The following is a 21,801-nucleotide window of genomic DNA, read 5'->3' as shown; positions in this document are numbered from 1 at the left end:
AAATTAGTTGAACTAAACAATAAAATTCCTTTCAGGCTTCAACTCTTTCCTCACTTTAGGCCTTGCCCTTGATACCTAACTAATCCAATGACAAAAAGAGTAAGACACCAGAGAAAGCACTGAGGAAACACAATTCTTTCCAGAGTGCACCCCTGTTCCAGCTGTCTACTGCCGCATAACAAACCACCCCAAAACTTAGTGCCTCATAGAACGGCTCTCCTCTGCTTCACATGGTGTCAGCGGGGTAGCTTGAGGCTGGAGGATCCACTTCCAAGATAGCGCACCTCACACAGCTGGCTGTTCAGTGCTGGCTGGTGGTTTCCCTGCACATGGGTCTGTCCATGTGGCAGCTTGGGCTTCTTCACAGCATGGTGGCTGGTTTCCTTGAGTGCGCACCCCAAGAGAGAAGCAAATAGACTCCATGTCACCTTTTAACATCAAGTCTCAGAAATCACATAGTGTCACCTCCAAAGTAGTCACCACAAGCCCACCCAGGTTCAAGGGGAGGAAATATAGATCCTACCTCCTGAGGGGGGGAGTGTGAGGGTCACATTGTAAGAAGGGCGTGTGGGAGGGCAGATAGCGTTATGGCCATTTTTGGAAAATATAATCTCCCAACACAGCTCCCCAACACCCATTCCATCCCTAAACAATTTGTCTCAGCTAATTGAGGTATTCCGTCCCTAAACAATTTGTCTCAGCTAATTGAGGTAATTCCATCCCTTTGGCCATCTATTCCTTCAGGGATAGGCAGGCCTAAACCGTGTGAGGTAATGGGATTTAAGAGAAGGCTGTTCAGGATTTCTGGAAAAGAAAAGCAAGTCTCTCCCCGCCCACCCCGAGATGTGAACAAGAAAATACATGCCCTGGATGTGTCACCTATGATTATAACGGTAAAGTGGATCATGGGATAAAAAGATGAAAGAATCTCACCCCTAATGACATCACTGAGCTGCTGAATCAATCAACCCTGCTCTTCTGCTCCCGGGGACTCCTGTTGTAAAGACAGTAAATAATAATTTTATGGTTCCTTAAACTGTCTTAAGTCAATTTCCTATTATCTTCACCCAAAAGCACCCTAACTCATATATTTTCTCTCTAAAGCCTGGGAACAGAGCTGAACTAACCTGCCCACTCCTAGGCCTTCCAAGAGCTGGGGGGTGGGGATACGGGGACCAGGGAGAGGTGAATCAGAAGGAAGTCTTATTGCACAAAAATGTCAAACCGTTGAAAAAGACTGCAACGCAGACCACGAGAAACTTTAAGTTCTTCATTTGTCACATAAAAGTCCTCATGCCTACTACTAACCCATCACACACTTGTCCTAGACCCAGAGTATGGGTAGTAGTAGTTTGAGTGACATTTAGGATGAGCGGGTGGTGCCCCACAAAAAAGGCATTATACTATACCTGGTCCTCAAGGAGCTGACAGTCTAACAGGAAAAAAGTGGTACATACTTAAATAGCTATAATTCAAGATAGGCTGTAATACATGCCACAAAAAAAGTGCAGATAAAAGGCTGTGGTAGATCAATGAAGAGACAGATCATTTTAGCTGGAAGAGATAGGTAAAAAGCTTCCTGGAGAAAGTTCTTTATGAGTTGGGTCTTTGTACAGGTAGAATTTGGACATGAGAAGATGAAGGAAAAATTCCAGATGAAAGGAAGGAAACACAAGAAAAAAAATCAGTAAGTGGGAAATTCTGGGACTCCTAAAGACAGGAAGATATTCAAACTGTGACCTAGCACTGACCAATCAGAACAGTGGCCAGGCTACGAGGCTGGAGCAAGTCCTAGAGACCCTCACCACTCCGTGCATTAATCCTTAAGTTACTTGATTATGGGAATCACATGGCCCAGGAGAGGGACTGAGGTGGCTGGGGTTTCAGGTGAATGGCACTCAGGGATTCAGGCAAGAAGAGAGGACAGGGCTACCCTGGTGGGCAAGTGGTTAGGAATCCGCCTGCCAATGCAGGGGACACGGGTTCAAGTCCTGGTCTGGGAAGATGCCACATGCTGCGGAGCACCTGAGCCTGTGTGCCACAACTACTGAAGCCCGTGAGTCTAGAGCCTGTGCTCTGCAACAAGAGAAGCCACCACAATGAGAAGACCGTGCACTGCAAGGAAGAGTAGCCCCCATTCGCTGCAACTAGAGAAAGCCCGCACACAGCAACGAAGACCCAATGCAGCCATTAATTAATTAATTAATTAATTAATTTTTAAAAATTAGAGAGGACACTTAGCAACTGGTAGTGAAGAACTTCAATATTGTAACAACTAGTGTGGGCGAACCAGTGAGAACCGGCAGGAGGATCAACCCTGCCTACAGGCAATAGCGAAAAGTTCCCACTTGACCAGAGTTCGCAGTAAATGAAAGAAAATAATGAAAAAACAGAAGCTGGGATTCGAATTTCATCTTGAATTCCAAGATGAAAAATTTGGACAAAAAATGAGCAATACAGATCCACTGAGAACACTTTGATGACACATTAAGATCACAACGGATTAGACATGGATCTGATATGGTGTGGCCTCCTCGGAGTAGAAATGTAACATACATGCAACGATTTGCTGTGGGTCATTGTGAAAGAGAAAATTTCTCAACTCTGCCTAACGACAGTTGGAGACTAAAAACAACTATGTGGAGGACTTTAATGGTTTCCAGCCACCAGCATGAAAGATGTCTAGAAGAATATGAAGGAAAATGTAGATGTGTGCAGACAATGGAGGAAAGCAGTTAACTTCCACCAGCTTGCACAGGAACTCCATGTCTGTCCTGAAGATGCCATCACCATAGGACAAATGAGGGAATTAGTGAGGGCCAGCAATTAGGGCAGAGGCAACGGGAAGTGAAAAGACAAGGGCTTGAAGGGATAACAATAGTGACACCAAGATCTGCAAAGTAGAGCCTACAAAGCACACTTTCATTTAATCCACACAGCAATACTGCAAGTAGCAATTAACATTTGTATAACACACCACCATTTGAAGAGCCCTCTTATATTTATTTTCTCCTTAATTGCTATCACCATTTTACACAAGGAAAACTGAAGCTCAGAAGTAAAAAACAGTTTATCTAGGGAGAGGGCTGGAACTCAAACTCAGGCCTTTAGATTTCTTGTCCAACATTTCCATTTACATCACAGTGGCCTCAGAGATTGACGAGCCATTCCTTAATATTGCAAATGTGGCCTCAGTGCTGTGGGCAAGCACTGCAGATTATGGGAGAAATCAAAGGATCTCCCCTTACAGTCCTTATCTTCAAGAGGTAAATCTTCCAGCCCAGGACTTAAATGGGAAGAGCCTCACCCCAGAGACTGAGTGTACACCTTCTGATGCAGATGACTCAGTTTCTAGAAGGAGCCCATTCCTGTTTTATTAATCAAATTAGATTTGGGGATCCTCAAAGGCAGGAACCATGACTTTTTTATCTTTGTACCCTCAGACCCTAGCACAGGATCTGCTACTCAATAAATACTTGTTGAATAACTTAATTTATATAAAATTTAAGACTCTTAACAGAAATAGCTTGTGATCCTTCCCCCAAAAAAGAAAAACAAAACAAAGAGTCAACAATCCTTGGAACAATTATTTAACATTGTCCTGAATGTTAAATCACACAGAATTAAACCAAATACAGCCCCTACTCTGAAATCATACTATTCGTTCAATCCCATGAACGTTCACTGGGTCCTACTACGTGCAAATGGCTATGAATGACACAAAAATGAACATGACGGATCCATAATTTCAAGGAACTCACATGCTATCAGAAAAGATACATCTATTAACATAAATCCCTGTAATACACAGCAGAATATTAAAATCCCTCCCCACAAGAAATAATTTACAAAATATTATGGAAGGAAGGGTAAATGTGGGTGGTGGAGATCAGAAAAACTTCATGAAGGAGGAGCTTCATTGAAGGAGCCATAGAATTTCATCAGAGGGAACTGAAATTAAGGATGTTTCAAAAGCAGAGAAAGCTTGGGTAACAGCAAAGAGGTAAGAAAGTACAGAGGATCTTTGAGTGACAAACAGTGGTTCCATTTGTTAAAGCATGGAGCATAGAAAAGGAAAGTGGCAGATGACACGCTGAGAACCCCTGCCACAACCTGTCAGTGTCCTATACCTGTTTCACTTCAGACAGCATAACCTGCTTCACACTCTTGCTCTCCATTCCAGCTCCTCTCATCATCCGGGCTGAGCTCAGCACTGACGAGGATCACCCACCCAATGCCCCACCCTCATAGCTCTTGACCTCCCTCCTTGATGCCCACGCCACATACACTGCAGTAAGTTTGAGGCCCTTAGCCATGCTTGGATTTTGCCATCATAAGAGTTCTATCTACAAATTACTAAACTCACTGGAAGTTTGTATTATACGAATAACTTCTTAAATCCATCCCTCTTTTCCATTTAACTTGTTCTTTGATTTTATGGAGAAATTTTTTTGTGCCCACCCACCTTCCATGTCCTCACTCCTTCCTTTTTCTTCCTGTACTCAATGCCCAATCAAGTGGATTACTTCCTCACCCATACCCTCAACTGCTTCACTGCTTTATCCTTTTGTTATATCCATTCTGTAAAACCCTAAACCTATTTCACAAGCCTCTCTCTTGGATCCGGTGACTAGATTTCTAAACACACCAGAAGAAAGCCATACAGCCTCACAATCATACAACCATGTGTATTAGAGTCACTGCAAAATTATAGCTTCCTAAGTTTTTGCACCACTCAGCCATCTGAGTCAGCCCCTGTTTCCATTTCCCTCTGGGACCATAGAGAACCCCTTCAAGTCTCCTACTCAAATCCTGTGGGCTCTGTCAAGCATGTCCTTACCTCCGTCTTCATATGCCAACAAGGGTATCAGGAAGGATACTCCTCTGCAGCCCTCCCAAAGCTATGGTCCCTCTATAGTCTCACTCCTCATTTTCCCCTTTTCCACTCTGTGGAGTAATTCATCCACCATAGCTCCTGAGACCTTGCTCTATCGTTTGTATCGTCTCAACCTTGTACATGTGCCTTCCCATTCTTGTGACTCCTCCATACCCTGTGAACCCACTCAAGGGAACACTGCAGTAAGCAGGATACTGGCTCTGCCCTCAAGTAGATTGCTGTCTAGTGAGGAAAATAACTAAGTAAACAGAAAATGACAGTAGAGTATAGTAAGAATTACAGTACAAGGAGCTATGGGGGAACATGTAGTGGATACAGGACATGCTGAATTCCTCCAGCTTTGAATTGTGACAACACATGCGAAGTTCTGTCTACCAGAGAACCTCATTAGAGACTCGGTGCCCAAGGCTTTCACTGGAGGCTGGTCGCATACGCACACTCTTTCCAGCATGTACCGGGAAACTCCAAACTCCCAGAAGGAAAGCAGGTGCTTGGCATAAACTACATTGTTTGTACCAACAGTTTAGGCACAGTGAGCCACTCTTAGGCACAGTGAGGCACAGTGAGGGAACAGATGAGAACCCTCTTGAAATCCAAGTTCCCAGATGCCAGCCAAAGTCCAGCCTTGCAAGCAGGCCTTTCCAAGGACAGCAGTCTCGGGCAGCTACGTTAACTCTTTTTCTGCATAGATACCTAGCACTCTCTTAGGAGATGAGGAATGCTTAGGGAAGATGACTTCTAAGTTCTATGAAGGATGACACTATGAACTTAACTGTCTCTGTCCCAACAACAACAACAACAAAATTTGCATATGTTAAAGCCCTAATGTGACTGTATCTGGATATAGGGTCTTTAAGAGGTAATTACAGTTAAATGATTAAATGCTTAAATGTCATAAGAGTGGAGCCCTAATTCAGTAGGAATGTGGCCTTATAACAAAAGGAAGAGAGAGAACCCTCCCTCTCTCCACCATGTGAAGACTCAGCGAGAAAGCAACCATCTGCAAACAAGGAAAAGAGCCCTCATCAGGACCTGAGTCGACTAGTAGTACCTTAATCTTGGACTTCCAGCCTCCAGAACTGTGAGAAAACAAATTTCTGTTTAAACCAGTCAGTCTGTGGGAGTTTGTTATGAGAGTCCAAGACGACTAAGATGAGAAAAAGACTATTGCAGGCAGACCAGACAGATGTGCAAAGGCCCTGAAGGTGAGACAGAGATTTGAAGAGCTATAAGTAAATGTGACTGTTTCCGGTCCTATTCTCTCCTAAAGTGATTTCATCCCTCTTCCAAACCCCCCACATCTAAACAGAGGCCAAGTTTGATTGCTTTTGCCTTCTCAGTACTTGGAAATTCCCTGCCCCACCTCCATGGCCATCTCACCTTGGTTATTGCAACAGTATCCTAATATGTTCCTTGCCTCTAGTCTCTCTCCTCTCTGCTTCCCAAAAGGTGAAGTGGATCAAATCTCCTGATTTAAAATCTTCATTGGTTCTTGATAGATAACCCTCAGATACAATCCAAATTTCCAAGCGTAGCCCTTAGTGCTCTGACCCTTACCTCTCCAGGCTCAGTCCCACAGCTCCTGGCTCCCATTTACTATCACCCCATACCCAAAGCCCAGGACTACCGAACCACCTGCAAGTACTGAGAATACACATGTGCTTCCCCCCTGCTTACTTTTGCACAAGCCATTACGGAAGGGTTCCTCTGAAGACACCACTCTACGTTCTAAATATTTTACATGTTTACATCTTCATCCTCACAACAACCACATGAAGTGAGTACTACTACTCTCCACTTTATAGTTGAGGAAACCAAGGCACAGAGCAGACAAATGACTCGCTGGAGCTCATGCAGATAATACGTTGCAGCACTGTGCTGTACTGACTTCACCTTGCTTCTCCACTGTGCCCATCCACCTGATGAGTTCTTTTATTTACTTTTTTTTTTACACCTGGTGGATTCTTATTCATCCTTCACGACCCTTATTCATCCTTCACATCCTTATTCATCCTTCACTACCCAAGCATCACTCTCTCCACAACACTTTCTCTGCTCCTCCAGAGTTAACCACTCACTTCATTCCCAGCAGTATCACTGTGCCTTGGTCACACCCCTGTTATTATGGTTGGCTATTGTATCCATTTAAGATCCTGCCCAGCCCTGCACAGAGCTCAGGTTGCACATAAGAATTACCCTGCACAGTGGAAGTCCCCACATTTATTTCCTGAATAAATTGACTCATCTGTACCTCATTTTTGTCTCTTGGTATCAACTTACCAGCCCTCACTCATCCTCAGCTCCTTGTCCACTTTAGCCCTTCACTTTGACACACCATTTACCTACTTTGCCAATTCTACTTTGCGTGCCATCTTCCTGAACTCTCCCCTCCTTTAACTGAAAACCCCTTTCATCATGATCCTGGTGAGTTGTCAACACAGACAGCCCTCACTGGGTGGGGCTGATCCCCCAACCTGGTTCTGGAGAATTCATACTTATTTGATTCAGCTCTTTTCTTTGGTTTCACTCAAGCTACCTCATAGGGCAGGGAAGTTATTGAAAGAATAGAGGCCTTACATGAAATCAGGAAAACTAAACAACCAGGTGCAGGGAGAACAAGAACACTAGTCTGCATATTTTTTCCAAACTTCATAGCTCCTACTTATTTATGGTGTCTGCTTCTTCATAATTTTTATTTGCCATGACCTCACGATTCTGTCCATGCAAATGTTCAGCTTCACTTTTCTAAATGCCTAATTTGCTATGTGTTGCTAATTTCAGTTTCCCCAAAAGCTGAAGGGTCCCAGCTCATCTTTTCACGTCATGTCGTGAAACATCCACTACTATCCATTCTATGGACTAGCAGTCCTTGAGTCCAGCACTAACCTCAATCCAATCAGCTGTGACAGTGGGCACAGGGTCAAATCATGCAAAAATTCACTAATGGGGCTGGATTTTCAGCAGAGGCAATAAATGGGGTGTTTTTCCTTAAAGAGGAATGTTGTATGGGAGGTCCCATGATTCAGGTATGGAGTAATTTAGACCAATGATTCTTTACTATTTTTGATCATAGATTTTTCTGAGAAACAGATGAAAGCTCTGAAGAAGAAGTTCTCTTATGCAGAAAATTTCACATATACCTTTAGGGTATTTGTGGACCCCAGCAGCCATCCATGGAACACCCCCCAAAACACCATATGTCTAAAGTCTATCCATAGACCACCCCAAAGGCAGGCATTAATATCACATTCATGTTTGTATCTCTTGTGCCTAGCAGTGGGCCTGGCACATAGTAGTTTTCCAAAAATATTTTTTGAATGAATAAATTGAAGGAGTCATTCATTAATTAAGGTTAAAGAGGATTTTCAAAGCCAGATAGAAGCTAAGAAGTTTGGATTTGATATAAAACACATTAGAGAGCCATCTTGTTTGGTTCTTTTGTTGTGTTTCGTTTTTAAGCAGGCACTTGATCAGAGCTGTACATTAGAAAAATGTGTCTTTAACAGTCAATAGAACAGATTGGAGGGCAAGAGACCACTTAGGAAACTGGAGGAAAGAGGGAATGCAAACCCAAACTAGAACACTGGAGGTGAGAATAGAAAATATGAGGGGCAGATCCAAGAGAAAGTGTAAAAATAAAACTGATGGGGCTTCCCTGGTGGCGCAGTGGTTGAGAGTCCGCCTGCCAAAGCAGGGGACACGGGTTCGCGCCCCACTCCAAGAAGATTCCACATGCCGCGGAGCGGCTAGGCCCGTGAGCCATGGCTGCTGAGCCTGCGCGTCCGGAGCCTGTGCTCCGCAACGGGAGAGGCCACAACAGCGAGAGGCCCGCGTACCGCAAAAAAAAAAAAAAAAAAAACTGATGGTACTTGGCACTCGATAAGATTTGGGGGTAAGAAAGGGATTTAGAGTCAAAACCTGGCTCCAAAGTTCTCAAGTCGGGAGAACAGAAGAATGGCAATACCATTAGCAGAGGTAAGGAAGACAGAAGAGAAACAGATTTAGGGAAAACAAGTATCTCTTGAATTGAGTTTGAGGCTCAGGTGAGACTTTCAAGTGGATTCAAGAATAACTGAAAATGTGGGTCTGGCGTAGGTGAGAAGAGATGAAGGTCTGCTCAGAAGTGACCAGCTGAGGCTGCAGGAGCAGAGGGGATGCCAGGAAGCAGTTTACACAATGCCCTGCAGCCCATTATCTTTCCTTTGCATCTATTCCCGTTTTTGAAGCCCTCTCAAAGCCATCACTTTTTTTTTTTTTTTTTTTTTGTGGTACTCAGGCCTCTCACTGTTGTGGCCTCTCCCGCTGCGGAGCACAGGCTCCGGACGCACAGGCTCAGCGGCCATGGCTCACGGGCTCAGCCGCTCCGCGGCATGTGGGATCTTCCCAGACCGGGGCGCGAACCCGTGTCCCCTGCATCGGCAGGCGGACTCTCAACCACTGCACCACCAGGGAAGCCCAAAGCCATCATTTTATCTGATAGTCATAACAATTTTGTGAAGTAGGAAAGGAAAGGGCACCTACTTTTACAGGTAAGGAAATGGAGACTCAGAGGACTGAGGGGTTTTGCCAAACGTATTGCAACGAAGTAATTACAGATCTAGGATTAGAACCCAGAGCTTCTGATTCTTCATACAACTCCCAACTCCGTTGCCAACTGCACACAGATAAATGCCCTACTTGCAGGGTTCAGTAGTTTGCAGTGGTACTGTACTGTTGCAGTTCTTTGGGGTCTAGGGTCTTGCTTTGTTTTGTTTGTTTTTTTAACTGTTTTTGGTTTAGAGAGAAGTCTGAGACAACGGTGCTCCAGCTGGCACAAATCACTACCGTTTAGTCTGTTAACGTCTCCAGTGCGAAAGAGACAGCCCTGGTTTCTAGGGAACTTATAGCCCACACTCCACGTTGCACGTTTTTCAAAGGGACCTTTCTGCCTGTCTAACGTGAATGACCAGAATGAGCTCGTGAGCTTGTACAGGGAAAAGACCCACAGACTTGGACAGACTTCCAGAACACCGCTATGCAAAACTTTCAATTCGGAAAAGTCCAAAATCTTCAAGGTTCACGGGACAGGGGAGAGAGATTATTTAGGGCTCAGCGAGGACAATGGGTTTTGTGTGAGTTTTAAGGTGAAGCCGTGTGCTTGGCAAAGAAGGGCGACGGTGACCCGTCCGGATCCGCGCGGCGCCGGGCGGAGCGGAGGAGGGGGCGCGTGAGTCAGGCGGAAGCCGCGCGGGGCGGAGCCGGGTGGGGCCGGACCTGGGAGGTAGCAGACCCGGCCCGCCGCCCAGTTCGCGCCTAGCCGCTCCTCGCTCGCAGACCCGTGCTTCGCTCCTCTCCGAACATGGTAAGCCTCGCTTTTTGTCTTCCTCTTGCATGAAAAGAAAAAAGCAACAGCATACTTTTCACCAGACTTGGTCTTTGATTTTTATATGGACATGTTAGGAACCAGAGCAGGACGAATGAATCTATGGCAGGGAATTAGAAAAGAGCGGATGGAAGGAAGAAGCCCTGAATTATACCTGTAATAACAGCTTAGGGATAGCAACGGGAGGTTCTTTTGTTTTCCAGGCGAAGGTCTAAGGCTGGGATAGAGGAAATGCACTGCGAGCCGCGCCCCGCTCGGAGCCCCGCACAGGGTGAAGCCGCCCCGACCCCTCGCTCAGCCGGGACGGGGGCGGGGGTGTCCGGCCGGTGCGGGACGCCCCTCGCCGCCGGTGTCCGCGGAGCCCGGGGTACGACCTAAAGACAGGGGCTGGAATTCTGCGCGGCGACGCTAGTTATGTACAGTTCTAGAGACCAGAAAGGGAATGTTTCAGACCTAATGGTCTGACCGCTAGGGGAAATCAGAGTTTCGCTAAACGACCGGCAAACGGCCGAGGAGCAGAGACTGAAACTGAAGCGGGTCCCAGCTAGCCGAGCGGCGGCCAGGAATGTGGGAGGAGTCCGGCGACCGGAAGCCCCCTCCTCCTTTCTTTTTCCCCCTCGCCCACCATCTTGTTAGGCGCTCACCCCGTCTCCTGTTTTTCTTCTGTCAGCTCCTGCCATCCCCATTTTGAACTCTTTCTATCTTTTCCATTAATACACCTCCAAAATCTGCCTCTTCCTTGGCCTCTCTTTCGTGAAGGGAGGTCTGCAAACTTCCGCCCAAGGGCCAAATCGGGGTTCTGTTCGCCCACGAGCTACGAACGGATTTTACATATTTAGATAGTTGAAAGAAAGTCAAAGGAAGAATAATACTTTGTAACACGTGAAAATTATATGAAAATCAAACTTCAGTGTTCATAAAGTTTTATTGGCGCACGACCACGCCCATTCATGAGTTTTCTGTGTGGTTGCTGTCCTGCTACAAAAGCAGAGTGACAGAGACCATATGAGCCGCACTGGCCTAAAACTTATACCATCTGGCCCTTTACAAAACACGTTTGCCAACCCCTGCTTTAGTCTGCCAGTCTGTACCCCCGACTGCTCTTTCTCCTTTCCGTGCAAAAGCAAGGAATCAATGTCCCATGGAACCTAGAAAAGGCAGACCCAGCACCACCAAGTGGTGAAGACCTGGAATGACCGCCCCGGCGGAAGGTGGATGTCACCAGGGCTCCTTGGGAGGAAAGGGAGCATGTTAGTTAAGAATGAGAACTGCAATACTTGAGTTTTTTCAGGCGTTACTTTTTTTTTTTTTTAACTTTCTCAAATGTTGAGTGTTTAGCATGCATTTTTTAACATTTATTTTTGTCTGCGTTGGGTCTTAGTTGCTGTGCGTGGGCTTTCTCAAGTTGTGGTGAGCGGGGGCTACTCTTTGTTGCAGTGCAAGGGTTTCTCATTGCGGTGGCTTCTCTTGTTGCAGAGCACAGGCTCTAGGTGCACGGGCTTCACTAGTTGCGGCATGCGGGCTCAGTAGTTGTGGCTCACGGGCTCTAGAGAGCAGGCTCAGTAGTTGTGGCATACGGGCTTAGTTGCTCCGTGGCATGTGGGATCTTCCCGGACCAGGGCTCGAACCTGTGTCCCCTGCATTGGCAGGCAGATTCTTCACCACTGACCCACGAGGGAAGTCCCTAGCATGCATTTTTTTAATTCTCTCACAGCACCCATTTATCACGCTGTTTTCTCCTTCCTATCATTGTTCCCATCAAATACAACTCTGAGGATGCAGTGATGGGGAGCACTGGCCTCCATCCAAGCAGGAGATCTCCTCCTTCAGCCACTGCTCCAACTTGAGCAAAGCTTTCCTGTCTCTGGGCCTCTCTGCCCCTCCAGCACTACAAATTTTGCAATTCCATTTAAGTAATTTGATAAGTGTGTTTCTTTTCCTCTGGAAATTACCTCTGGGAAGAAATGCAGGGGTTTTAATTTTCTCCATGTGGCTGATAGCAACAGTTTTAAAGGGGAAAAAAAATCTGTCAAGATTGACGTTAAGGAGAGAAAAAGGAAAAGCAGAAAGCCACTTTGAAACTGGGAAATCAAAAAGCAATCTGAATTCCACAAAGAAAAGAGGCAGAGGACACATCTGTAGGTCTAGAAAAAGATCACAAAGCCCTTGCTCCTCAACCTGGAGCCTTCTACCCTATCTGGTGTACCCTTCCAGTCAGCCTTGTTCCTGTAATCTGACATGTTAGTAAGACTGTGAGATTGTAGTCCTGGTAAGAAAAGCTGTTGTGCAAACACATCTGTTTCTAGGCTGTGGTATTTTGTTTCTCACCAAAACTCTGAAGCTACCAACACTTTTCTAAAGAAAAAGTTCTGACAATGTGACCGTTGAGGAAGAATAGATCTCCAGAAGGGGCTTTATAGATGCTTCAGGAGGCAATGAGCACCAGGCACCTGGCTAGGCAGTTAGAGCACCTGGAGAGACTGAAGGAGGGAAGGAGACTGGCAGCTGTGCAGCTAAGAGCTCAGATCAATAACAGGGCTCACATCAATCCTTAACATATTAATTATGGGGCCTGAAAGCCTCCAGCTCTGGGCTCCAGGAAGTCCATCCCAAGAACAAATTAACGGGCTAAGTGCCACATTGCGAATGTCACCATCCAATGTAGACATTGTTAATGTCCAGAGAGAAAGCTTTGGAGGAAGGGTGTGGCCCTGCAAGATTTCCAGAAAGTCTGCCGTTCCCCTTCTTATCCACCAGGGGGAACCCGCGAGTTCCTCGCGTCTGCGGCCCAGGTGCTGGCTGGAATGAGGGGCAGACTCGGCATAACAGAATTTCCTTGAAGACTTCTGTTGTAAGGAAAGCAGAGCCCAGAACAGGATATGAACCTTGTGCTCCTTCTAGTGCAACCACAGCTGTGGTTCAGCTCCGTAGATGCGATGGGAGCTGTGTGAGCGGCAACCTAAGAGCCCCCATATCAACCTTCCTGGTGTGAAGTGACCAGAGAAGTTCCACCAGCCTTTTCTGTGGGAATTAGTGGCATCTGGGAATAGAAGGAGCAAAGGCCAAGGGCTGCAGAAAGCAACCTGGAGGCTGAGATTGTAGAAGTAGCTCTGCCATGTCAGTTCCCTTCTCATGCCTGTTTCCTCACGTGTAAAATTAACGGGTTCGAACTCTCAAATACGAAAGCTGCTTTCCAACATCCAAAAAGTTCTCAGATCTCCTACCCCATACACAATAATAACTATGCTTTTAGTTTTCTTCTAGAAAATGTATGAGTCCTGGGAATTCAGTATTCCTTTAAAAAGAAATGCCATTTCACTTATCACAGTAGCCTCCATATACTCTTGGAAAATAGGGAACTTTTTAATCTATAGACAATGCTTGGTATGTATATGGATTTGTGGATATATAGTTATACATATATTTATCCACACATTCTAAAAATATCAGTAGACCCTGTCACCTCACGCTCATCTAGGCAGTCTACTGCTTTCAAACATACCAGCATGCTCCATATTTACCCTCACTAATTTTCACCTGGAATAAACATGTGAGGAGATGTGGGGAGGAAGCTCACCGAATGTGACTTTCTGTGGTTGTCTTGGGCCCCTTAGCCCCCTAAACAACGACCGAGTCTTTCAGGAAACTGCTTGACCCAAAATGAAGAGACAAGATCCTCTGGAGTTTTCCCTAGCACCCAGCTTTTGATATCTTGCCCTTGTCTGAACCCTGAATTTTTTTTTTCCAAAGGCAAAAACATCCAGCCCTACAGAGACTGAACGGTGCATCGAGTCTCTGATTGCTGTTTTCCAAAGGCATGCTGGAAGGGACGGTAACAACAGCAAACTCTCCAAGGCCGAGTTCCTAATCTTCATGAATACAGAGCTGGGTGCCTTCACAAAGGTATTGGTCCCTGCCCCCACCCGCAGGCCACACACAGCATGAAACAAGACCCTGGGAGAATGGCTAGGAGTGAAGGACAGCAGCTGAGCCCCTAGGGCTGAGTAAGCTCTGAATGACTATTAAAGAACCTTCTGTTCTCCTCTTCTTTGAATAAAGTATGTTCTAAAGATCAAAGTTATCAAACTACATTGACATAGGGAACAGTGATTTTTTTCATTTAAGGAGAGGGGCTTACAAAATGGTAAATGGAGTAATAGAAGAGTTTTCAAATTTTATTCCTCCACCCCAAAGCCTCTAGGGCAGCCGTAGAACTTTCTGTAGTGATGGAATTAATGTTCTATATATGCGCTACCTGATATGGTAGCCACTAGCAACTAAAGGACTGACTTTCTAAATTAATTAAGTAGCCATATGTAACCAGTGGATGTAAGTGTGTGTATGTGCTGGGGGCTTGGATGAGTGGAGGATGGGGCTGATTAGGCAGGGCCCGCATCCTCTTTCTACCTCCAGTCACTCTGCTTTTATGTAGTTTGTATATTGGAGTTGCATGCAACACTTAGAAAAAGTTTTCCACTGTTTTTACAAAATTGAGTAACCCCTGATGGTCACAGAAAGAACCCTGGACTAGGAGCTAGAAAAGCTGGGTTCGTGTCCTAGGTCTTCTGCTTAGGCCACTCACTTCACCTGTTTGAGTCTGTTTCTGTCTCTGAAAAGTGCGAATATTAATAACCCCTACCCGGTACCTCACACTCTTGTAAGAATAAAATGTGGAAACATTTTTGAAAGCATCTTAGAAAGTACAATATAAAGGTACTAATATCATTATTATTGTTATTATTATCTTTGCAGAACCAGAAGGACCCTGGTGTCCTTGACCGCATGATGAAGAAGCTGGACCTCGACTCTGATGGACAGTTAGATTTCCAAGAATTTCTTAATCTTATTGGCGGCCTGGCCCTAGCTTGCCATGACTCCTTTATTAAGTCTACCTCTTCCCAGAAGTAAATCGGAGGAGCCTTTGGGCCTGGCCTCCAGCCCCACTCCCTTTCCTTCAGCCTCCCAATTATCATCTACCCCTCACAGCCCACACACACCCTGAGCCCAGTGTACCCACCACCCCATGCAGGCCACTCCTGCTGGTAGTAATAAAACAATATTGTTTTTTAAAGCACACACTGGAGAGTCAGTAAATTTGTGCAAGGGAGGGAGATGACTGGGAGGAATATAAATTAGATTGATGGAAACAGTTACCAGAAGTTACAAAATAAATAGTAAAAATGCATCTTGGGTGTATACATAATCATGACTAATGATACCAACATAATCATCTAAATTACTCAGACTGATGGAGAGACGTCACTTATTGTTCACTCATTAAACGTCTATACACCCCTACTACAGGCACTGTCGTAGGTTTTGAAGATACAGTCAGCAAGATAGACAAGGTCCTGCCTTCACTGAGGTTACCTTCTAGTCGGGGGGGGGGGAACAAATGAATAAACAAACAAATAAAGAACTATGAGTGCAAAAAGATAGTTGTTGTCTTTCTGAAAGCCAAATTGAATTCTTTTCAAAAACTTGATTAGAGAAACTCACTGAAGATAACTGTGGTTGATGTAGGTGTAGCTGAAACAACTATAAACAAATGTGAAAAGCCTCATAAAAATCTAGAAGAATCTTTCACTCAGATTTCCTCACAAGTATCTTTAAATTCCTCCACTTAAAGGAACTGGGACTTCATCCTGGTGGTCCAGGGGCTAAGACTCCACGTTCCCAATGCAGGGGGCCCAGGTTTGATTCCTGGTCAGGAAACTAGATCCCACATGCTGCAACTAGGAGTTCACATGCCACAGCTAAAGATACTGCATGTCGCAACTTAAAAAAAAAAAAGATCCCACATGCTGTAGTGAAGATCCCTCGTGCAGCAACTAAGACCCAGTGCAGCCAAATAAATACATAAGTAATAAATTGTTTTTTTAAAAAAGGAACTGAAAATCATAAGTGTGATTTATGCGAGAAAGGCAGTGTAGCAAAATATTGGTAAATGGACATGTTTTAAGTTTAAATATTTAGAATATTTTTATGAATTCTCATTTTAACTGATTTTTTCTTTTTAAGTTAACCAGCCAGCTACTGGTCCCTACCCTTCAGAAAAGACAGTCTCTACCATTTCCCAATAAACTCTTATTCTTCTCTCTGCCCCAGCTTGATCTCTTCCACTCCTTTCTCCACCCTGTGACCAAAGAGTTTTTAAAGGCAAACTTTATGATGTCACTCCCTTCGTTAAAACCAAGCATTGATTCCTCTTAATAAGCAAGATGAAATCCACAGTTATCTTTGGGCACCCAAGGGCCTTCATGGTGGGTCCCTAACCCCTTCTCCAGCCTCATTTCCACTTCTCTCTAGACTTGCCAAATACTCCTGAGCTGATAACTAAGTGCTGTGCCTCTGTCCCTTCATAATCTCTTCTTGCTGCCCTGAAAGCCCTTCGCCCCTTTCCCACCTTTTCCTACTCTATAGAGCAGCACAAGTGTCATCTCCCCTTATACTGTGCTTCCACAGCACTCTGTTCTCACCTCTCTTACAGCACTTATCACTCTGTATTGCAACAGTGATGTCTTCCCAGACTTGACTTTGAACTCAGGAAAAGGGATCTAGTTAAATGCATCACTGTATCACTAGTACCTAGCGTGGTGCCCGGCATATAGTGGGTCTGAAAAAGTAGATAGTGCTATAAAATCAGACTTGGGACACTACGCATATCAGTCAGGGTTCCCACAGGAAACACGTGCACACGCACCAGGGTCACTGAAGAAAGTTTACTGAAGAGACTATTAGAAAGTTGTGCTCAAGGATAAGAGAAACAGAAGGGATGTCAAAGCACCAGGGACTAGCAAAATTAGGCAGCTGTTACCACCACTAGGCCTGACTGGGCAAACCAAGGAGCAGTTACTGGAAGCTAGCAAGAACCATAGGCAAGGGACAGGGGTCCCCACAGATGCTGTGGCCTTGTTCATAGAAATACGGCCACTATCAGACCACAGGCGGCAGGAGGGAGCCAAGGGAATAAATACCGATTTCTCTTTCTTCCCATCTTCATGATCTCCTGCCAGCACCTCCCATGGGACAAGCCAGCTGGAAAGCTGAGAAGGGCAGAGAAGCATAGAAAGTGGATATGGAGGGGCAAAGAGAATATCCATCACATCGTAGAAAGATGAGATCATTATTTCCCTACCACAGAGTTACTCCTGTCAGAGAAGCAGAGGATAAAGTGCCAATGCTAATGCAAATGAATAGTTCTTAGTATATATCCTTAATTTATTAAATGTTTTTTTGTGGTTAAATTTACATAACATGAAATTTAACATTTTAACCATTTTTAAGTATACAGTTCAGAAGCATTAAGTACATTCACACTGTGGTGCGACCATCACCACTATTCATCTCCAGAACTTTTTCTTCCGTGACGGAAATTTTGTACTCCCCACTCCCCTCTACTCCAATCCCTGGCTACAGACATTCTACTTTCTGTCTCTGTGAATTTCACTACTGCAGGTACCTCATACAAGTGGAATCATACAATATTTGTTTGTTTGTAACTGGCTTATTTCACTTAGCATAACGTCCTCAAGGTTCATCCATGTAGCGGCACATGTCAGAATTTCCTTCCTTTTTAAGGCTGAATAATATTCCATTGTATGTCCATTGTATGTATATATTACACTTTGTTTATCCATTCACCCACCAATGGACACTTGGATTGCTTCCACCTTTTGGTTATTGAGAATAATGCCACTATAAACATGGGTGTACAAATATCCATTAGAGTCCCTGCATTCAATTCTTCTGGATTATACACCCAGAAGTGGAATTGCTGTATCATATGGAAATTCTGTGTTTAATTTTTTAGGAACCACCATGCCATTTTCCACAGCAGCTACACCATTTTACATTCCCATCAGCAATGTACAAGCAATGTCCAATTTCTTCACATCCTCACCAACACTGGTTATTTTCTGTGTTTTGGATAATATTCAACCGAACAGGCATGAAATGGTATCTCATTATTTTCATTTGCATTTCCCTAGTAATTAGTGATTTTGAGCAGCTTTTCATGTACTTATTAGTCACATATATCTCGACTGGAAAAATATCTATTCTAGTACTTTGCCCATTTTTTCCCGACTTTATTGAGGTATAATTGGTATAAAAAAACTGCACATAATTTATGTATACAATTTGGTAAATTTGTCCATTTTTTAATTGGGTTGTGTGGTTTTTTATTATTGAGTTGTAGGAGTTCTTTATATATTCTGGATATTAATCCCTTATCAGATACATGATTTGCAAATATTTTCTCCCATTCTGTGGGTTGCTTTTTCACTCTATTGATAGTGTCCTTTGATGCACAAAAGTTTTTAATCTTGATAAAGTTTTAATTTTGAATGTATCTATTTTTCTTTTACTGCCTGTGTTCCTGGTGTCACATCCAAAAAACCATTGCCAGGGGCTTCCCTGGTGGTGCAGTGGTTGAGAGTCCGCCTGCCAATGCAGGGGACGCGGGTTCGTGCCCTGGTCCGGGAAGATCCCACATGCCGCGGAGCGGCTGGGCCCGTGAACCATGGCCGCTGAGCCTGCGCGTCTGGAACCTGTGCTCCGCAAAGGGAGAGGCCACAACAGTGAGAGGCCCGCGTAAAAAAAAAAAAAAAAAACATTGCCAGATCAAATGTAGAATAAAAAAAAAAAAAGAAAGAAAAATCAAGCAAAGATCTAGCCATTTTTAGGAAGGTTTGGGCCATGATGTTAGGACTTCTGTCAAGATTGAGGATGGAGCAAATACAGCAAGCCCCTTCCTACTGCAAATAATGCTGGATAAAATGGAACACCCCCCCTCCAAAATAAGTTTAAATACTTAGTTCAAAATTCAGAAAGAGAAATATCCAGATGCCAAAAGCAAAAAAGGAACCCACAGTTGTAATTATGCCAGAATTGAGGTCATGTGAACCTAGGCTGCAGAACAGGAGCTCTTAGCTAAAGGAGACAAACCACTAAAGAGTTGCCCTATCAGTGATGAAGACTGAAAAACTCAGCCCACCACCCCAGACAAGACTCAGAATAAGCCATAGGGGGAACAAAGTTATCTGAGAGAAGTCAAAATGCTGCACTTGTGCTTCCTGGAGGCATGGGGCTCAAACACACACTGCCGCTTTGTACAGAATCTCCAGGCTAAGAAATTACCTTAAAAGTGCTCCAGAGCAGTAAACACAATAAAACCCTAGGCAAATGCAAACCACCTCATGGAGACACCCCAGGCATTTGGAGGATTTCCACAGAAGACAAATCCTGTTAAAACAGGCTACAAACATTACAAACATTACACTGCTCATGAGAGACTATCAGTATGTGCAAAAGATGAGAGACTTTGCAACCAAGTAAAGAGAGAGGGCAATCTGGAAAGGACTTTAACAGGAGTTTGTTTAAAATGTTCAAAGAAATACAGGCAGGAAGTAGGATACATAAAACAAGAACAGGGATACATGAAGTAGGAAAAAAAAAAGAGAAGCAAATAGAGAGTCTATACGTGAAATATATAGTCATGCAGATATATAAAGGATCATGAAGCTGGACGTTTCACCAACAATTCCTGGCCCTGCTGGGGTGATGATGGGAGGATCTGTCCCCGCCCGCTAGACCTCAGGAAGACCTCGCTGACTCACTGCACCCGCCCACCTCACAACGACCCTGTTGTACTCTCCACGAACCTGGTGAGAGATGTTTTGGGAATTTGGGCAGAGAGACAGAGAGGACCACACCTGTACAGCAAGATCGATAATTCACGCTTTGTTTCTCTGCTGTCTCTAATCTCCCCTAGTCACCAGTGAAAACATTCCTGAATGGCCACAGTCAAGAAAGAAGACTCTGAGAGGGAAAGACAAGTCTGCACTGGCTGGGAACTGGCTCTCAGTGACTGAAGCACCCTGTGAGAACAGGCAGCGAGGGCGGAGAGGAACAACGATAATCCTGGGCCCTCGCCGCACCTCTCTCGGCTGAGACTGCAGCCCACACAGAGACAAATGCTGCTGTTGCCAGATTCGTATTTCATCCTCACAGCAACTTAGTGTCAACGTTATCTTAAACATGACGCATGGAGTCACCAGAACTTCTGGTAGGAATGCAAAACAAAGACAACTCAGGAACGTTGTAAGTTCAGTCCACAAAGAGATTAACTTCTGACAGAGCAAGAAAACAAAATGTGGAAGTTGGAGAAGGTGTACATTAACATCACCTAGGCAGCAGAGGTTGCTTCATAAATGCTAGCGACCCTCTCCTCATTTCATCACCATTAAACCTCCTGAACGGATGGCTGGAACTTTTGTTCTCACCCTGCTGACTTCTGGGGAGGGGAGAGGAACTAGATATTGAGTTCAATCACCAATGGCCAATGATTTAATCCATCAGGCCTATGTAATGAAGTCTCCATAAAAACCCAAAAGGACGGGATTTGGAGAACTTCTGGGTTGGTGAACACATGGAGACAAGGAGAGAGGGGAGCGCTCTGAGGGGACATGGAAACTCTGAGCCCCTTCCCGCAAGCCTTGCCCTATGCATCTCTTCCACCTGGCTGTTCCTCAGTTATATTCTTTATATAACCAGTAATCTAATAAATAAAATGTTTCTCTGAGTTCTGTGAGCCACTGTAACAAAGTGACGGAACCCAAGAAGGAGGTCGTGGGAACCTCCAAAATCTAGCCAGTCAGTCAGAAGCACAGGTGACAACCTGGACTTTCAGTTGGCTCTGAAGTGAGGGGAGGGAAAGGACTGAGCCCTTACCATGTGGATCTGACCCTATCTCCAGGGAGATAGTGTCAGAATTGAGTTAAATCGTAGGACACCCAGCTGGTGTCAGAGAATTGCTTGGTCGTGTGGGGAAAAAAACACGCATACAGTAGTTGGTGTCAGAATCATTACCTAGCATCCTCTAAAAGTGACCAATGGGGGACTTCCCTGGCAGTTCAGTGGTTAAGACTCCGTGCCTCCAATGCAGGGGACACAGGTTCGATCCCTGGCCTGGGAACTAAGATCCCGCATGCCGCACAGTGCGGCCAAAAAAAAAAGTGAGCAATGAGATCGTTTTGCTGTCATTATTTAGTATCATTAGTAACTCATGGATTTAAGCATATTAAATATGTTTCCATTGTTTTCCTTATCAATACTCATACTGTCTCATGTTTGGCCAGTGGGAGTTCCTTTGAGTTGGGGCCTAAGTTCCTATGACATGACCCTAGTAGTCTTTGATAACTTCCTTCTTCCTGGTATAAGATGTTCCTAGATCATCTAGTGCATTTCCTGCACCAGACCTTTCTTCAAGGATCCCTTCTTCCTTTTAGCAACCTCTCATGCTTTTTGTTTCCTTTGCCCACTCTTCTTTCTGTACCTTAAGACTCAAACTCAGTCTTTGACCTTCTCCTCTTATGTCCCTAGTTTCTCCCATCAATGAAAGTCATAACCAATCACACTTCAACTAGCACTCCTTGCTGGCCTATATGTCTGCATTCTTTTTTTTTCCTTTTTTAATAAATTTATTTATTTATTTATTTTTGGCTGCATTGGGTCTTCATTGCTGCACGCGGGCTTTCTC

At 44.6% G+C, this 21,801-nt stretch overlaps 1 protein-coding gene across 1 annotated transcript; it reads left to right on the top strand.

The window, feature by feature from the left end:
• Positions 1–10,130: 10,130 nt before the first annotated feature.
• On the top strand, positions 10,131–15,335 carry S100A11 (S100 calcium binding protein A11). The gene is made up of 3 exons (XM_065888444.1): positions 10,131–10,238; positions 14,010–14,162; positions 15,012–15,335. The coding sequence occupies exons 1-3, from the start codon at positions 10,236–10,238 to the stop codon at positions 15,165–15,167; spliced, it is 312 nt and encodes a 103-aa protein (XP_065744516.1). The 5' UTR covers positions 10,131–10,235; the 3' UTR covers positions 15,168–15,335.
• The last annotated feature ends 6,466 nt before the right edge of the window (positions 15,336–21,801 follow it).

Source organism: Phocoena phocoena, chromosome 1 (genome assembly GCF_963924675.1).
Source record: "Phocoena phocoena chromosome 1, mPhoPho1.1, whole genome shotgun sequence".
NCBI lineage: Eukaryota > Metazoa > Chordata > Mammalia > Artiodactyla > Phocoenidae > Phocoena > Phocoena phocoena.
This window is presented reverse-complemented; position numbering and strand designations above follow the sequence as displayed.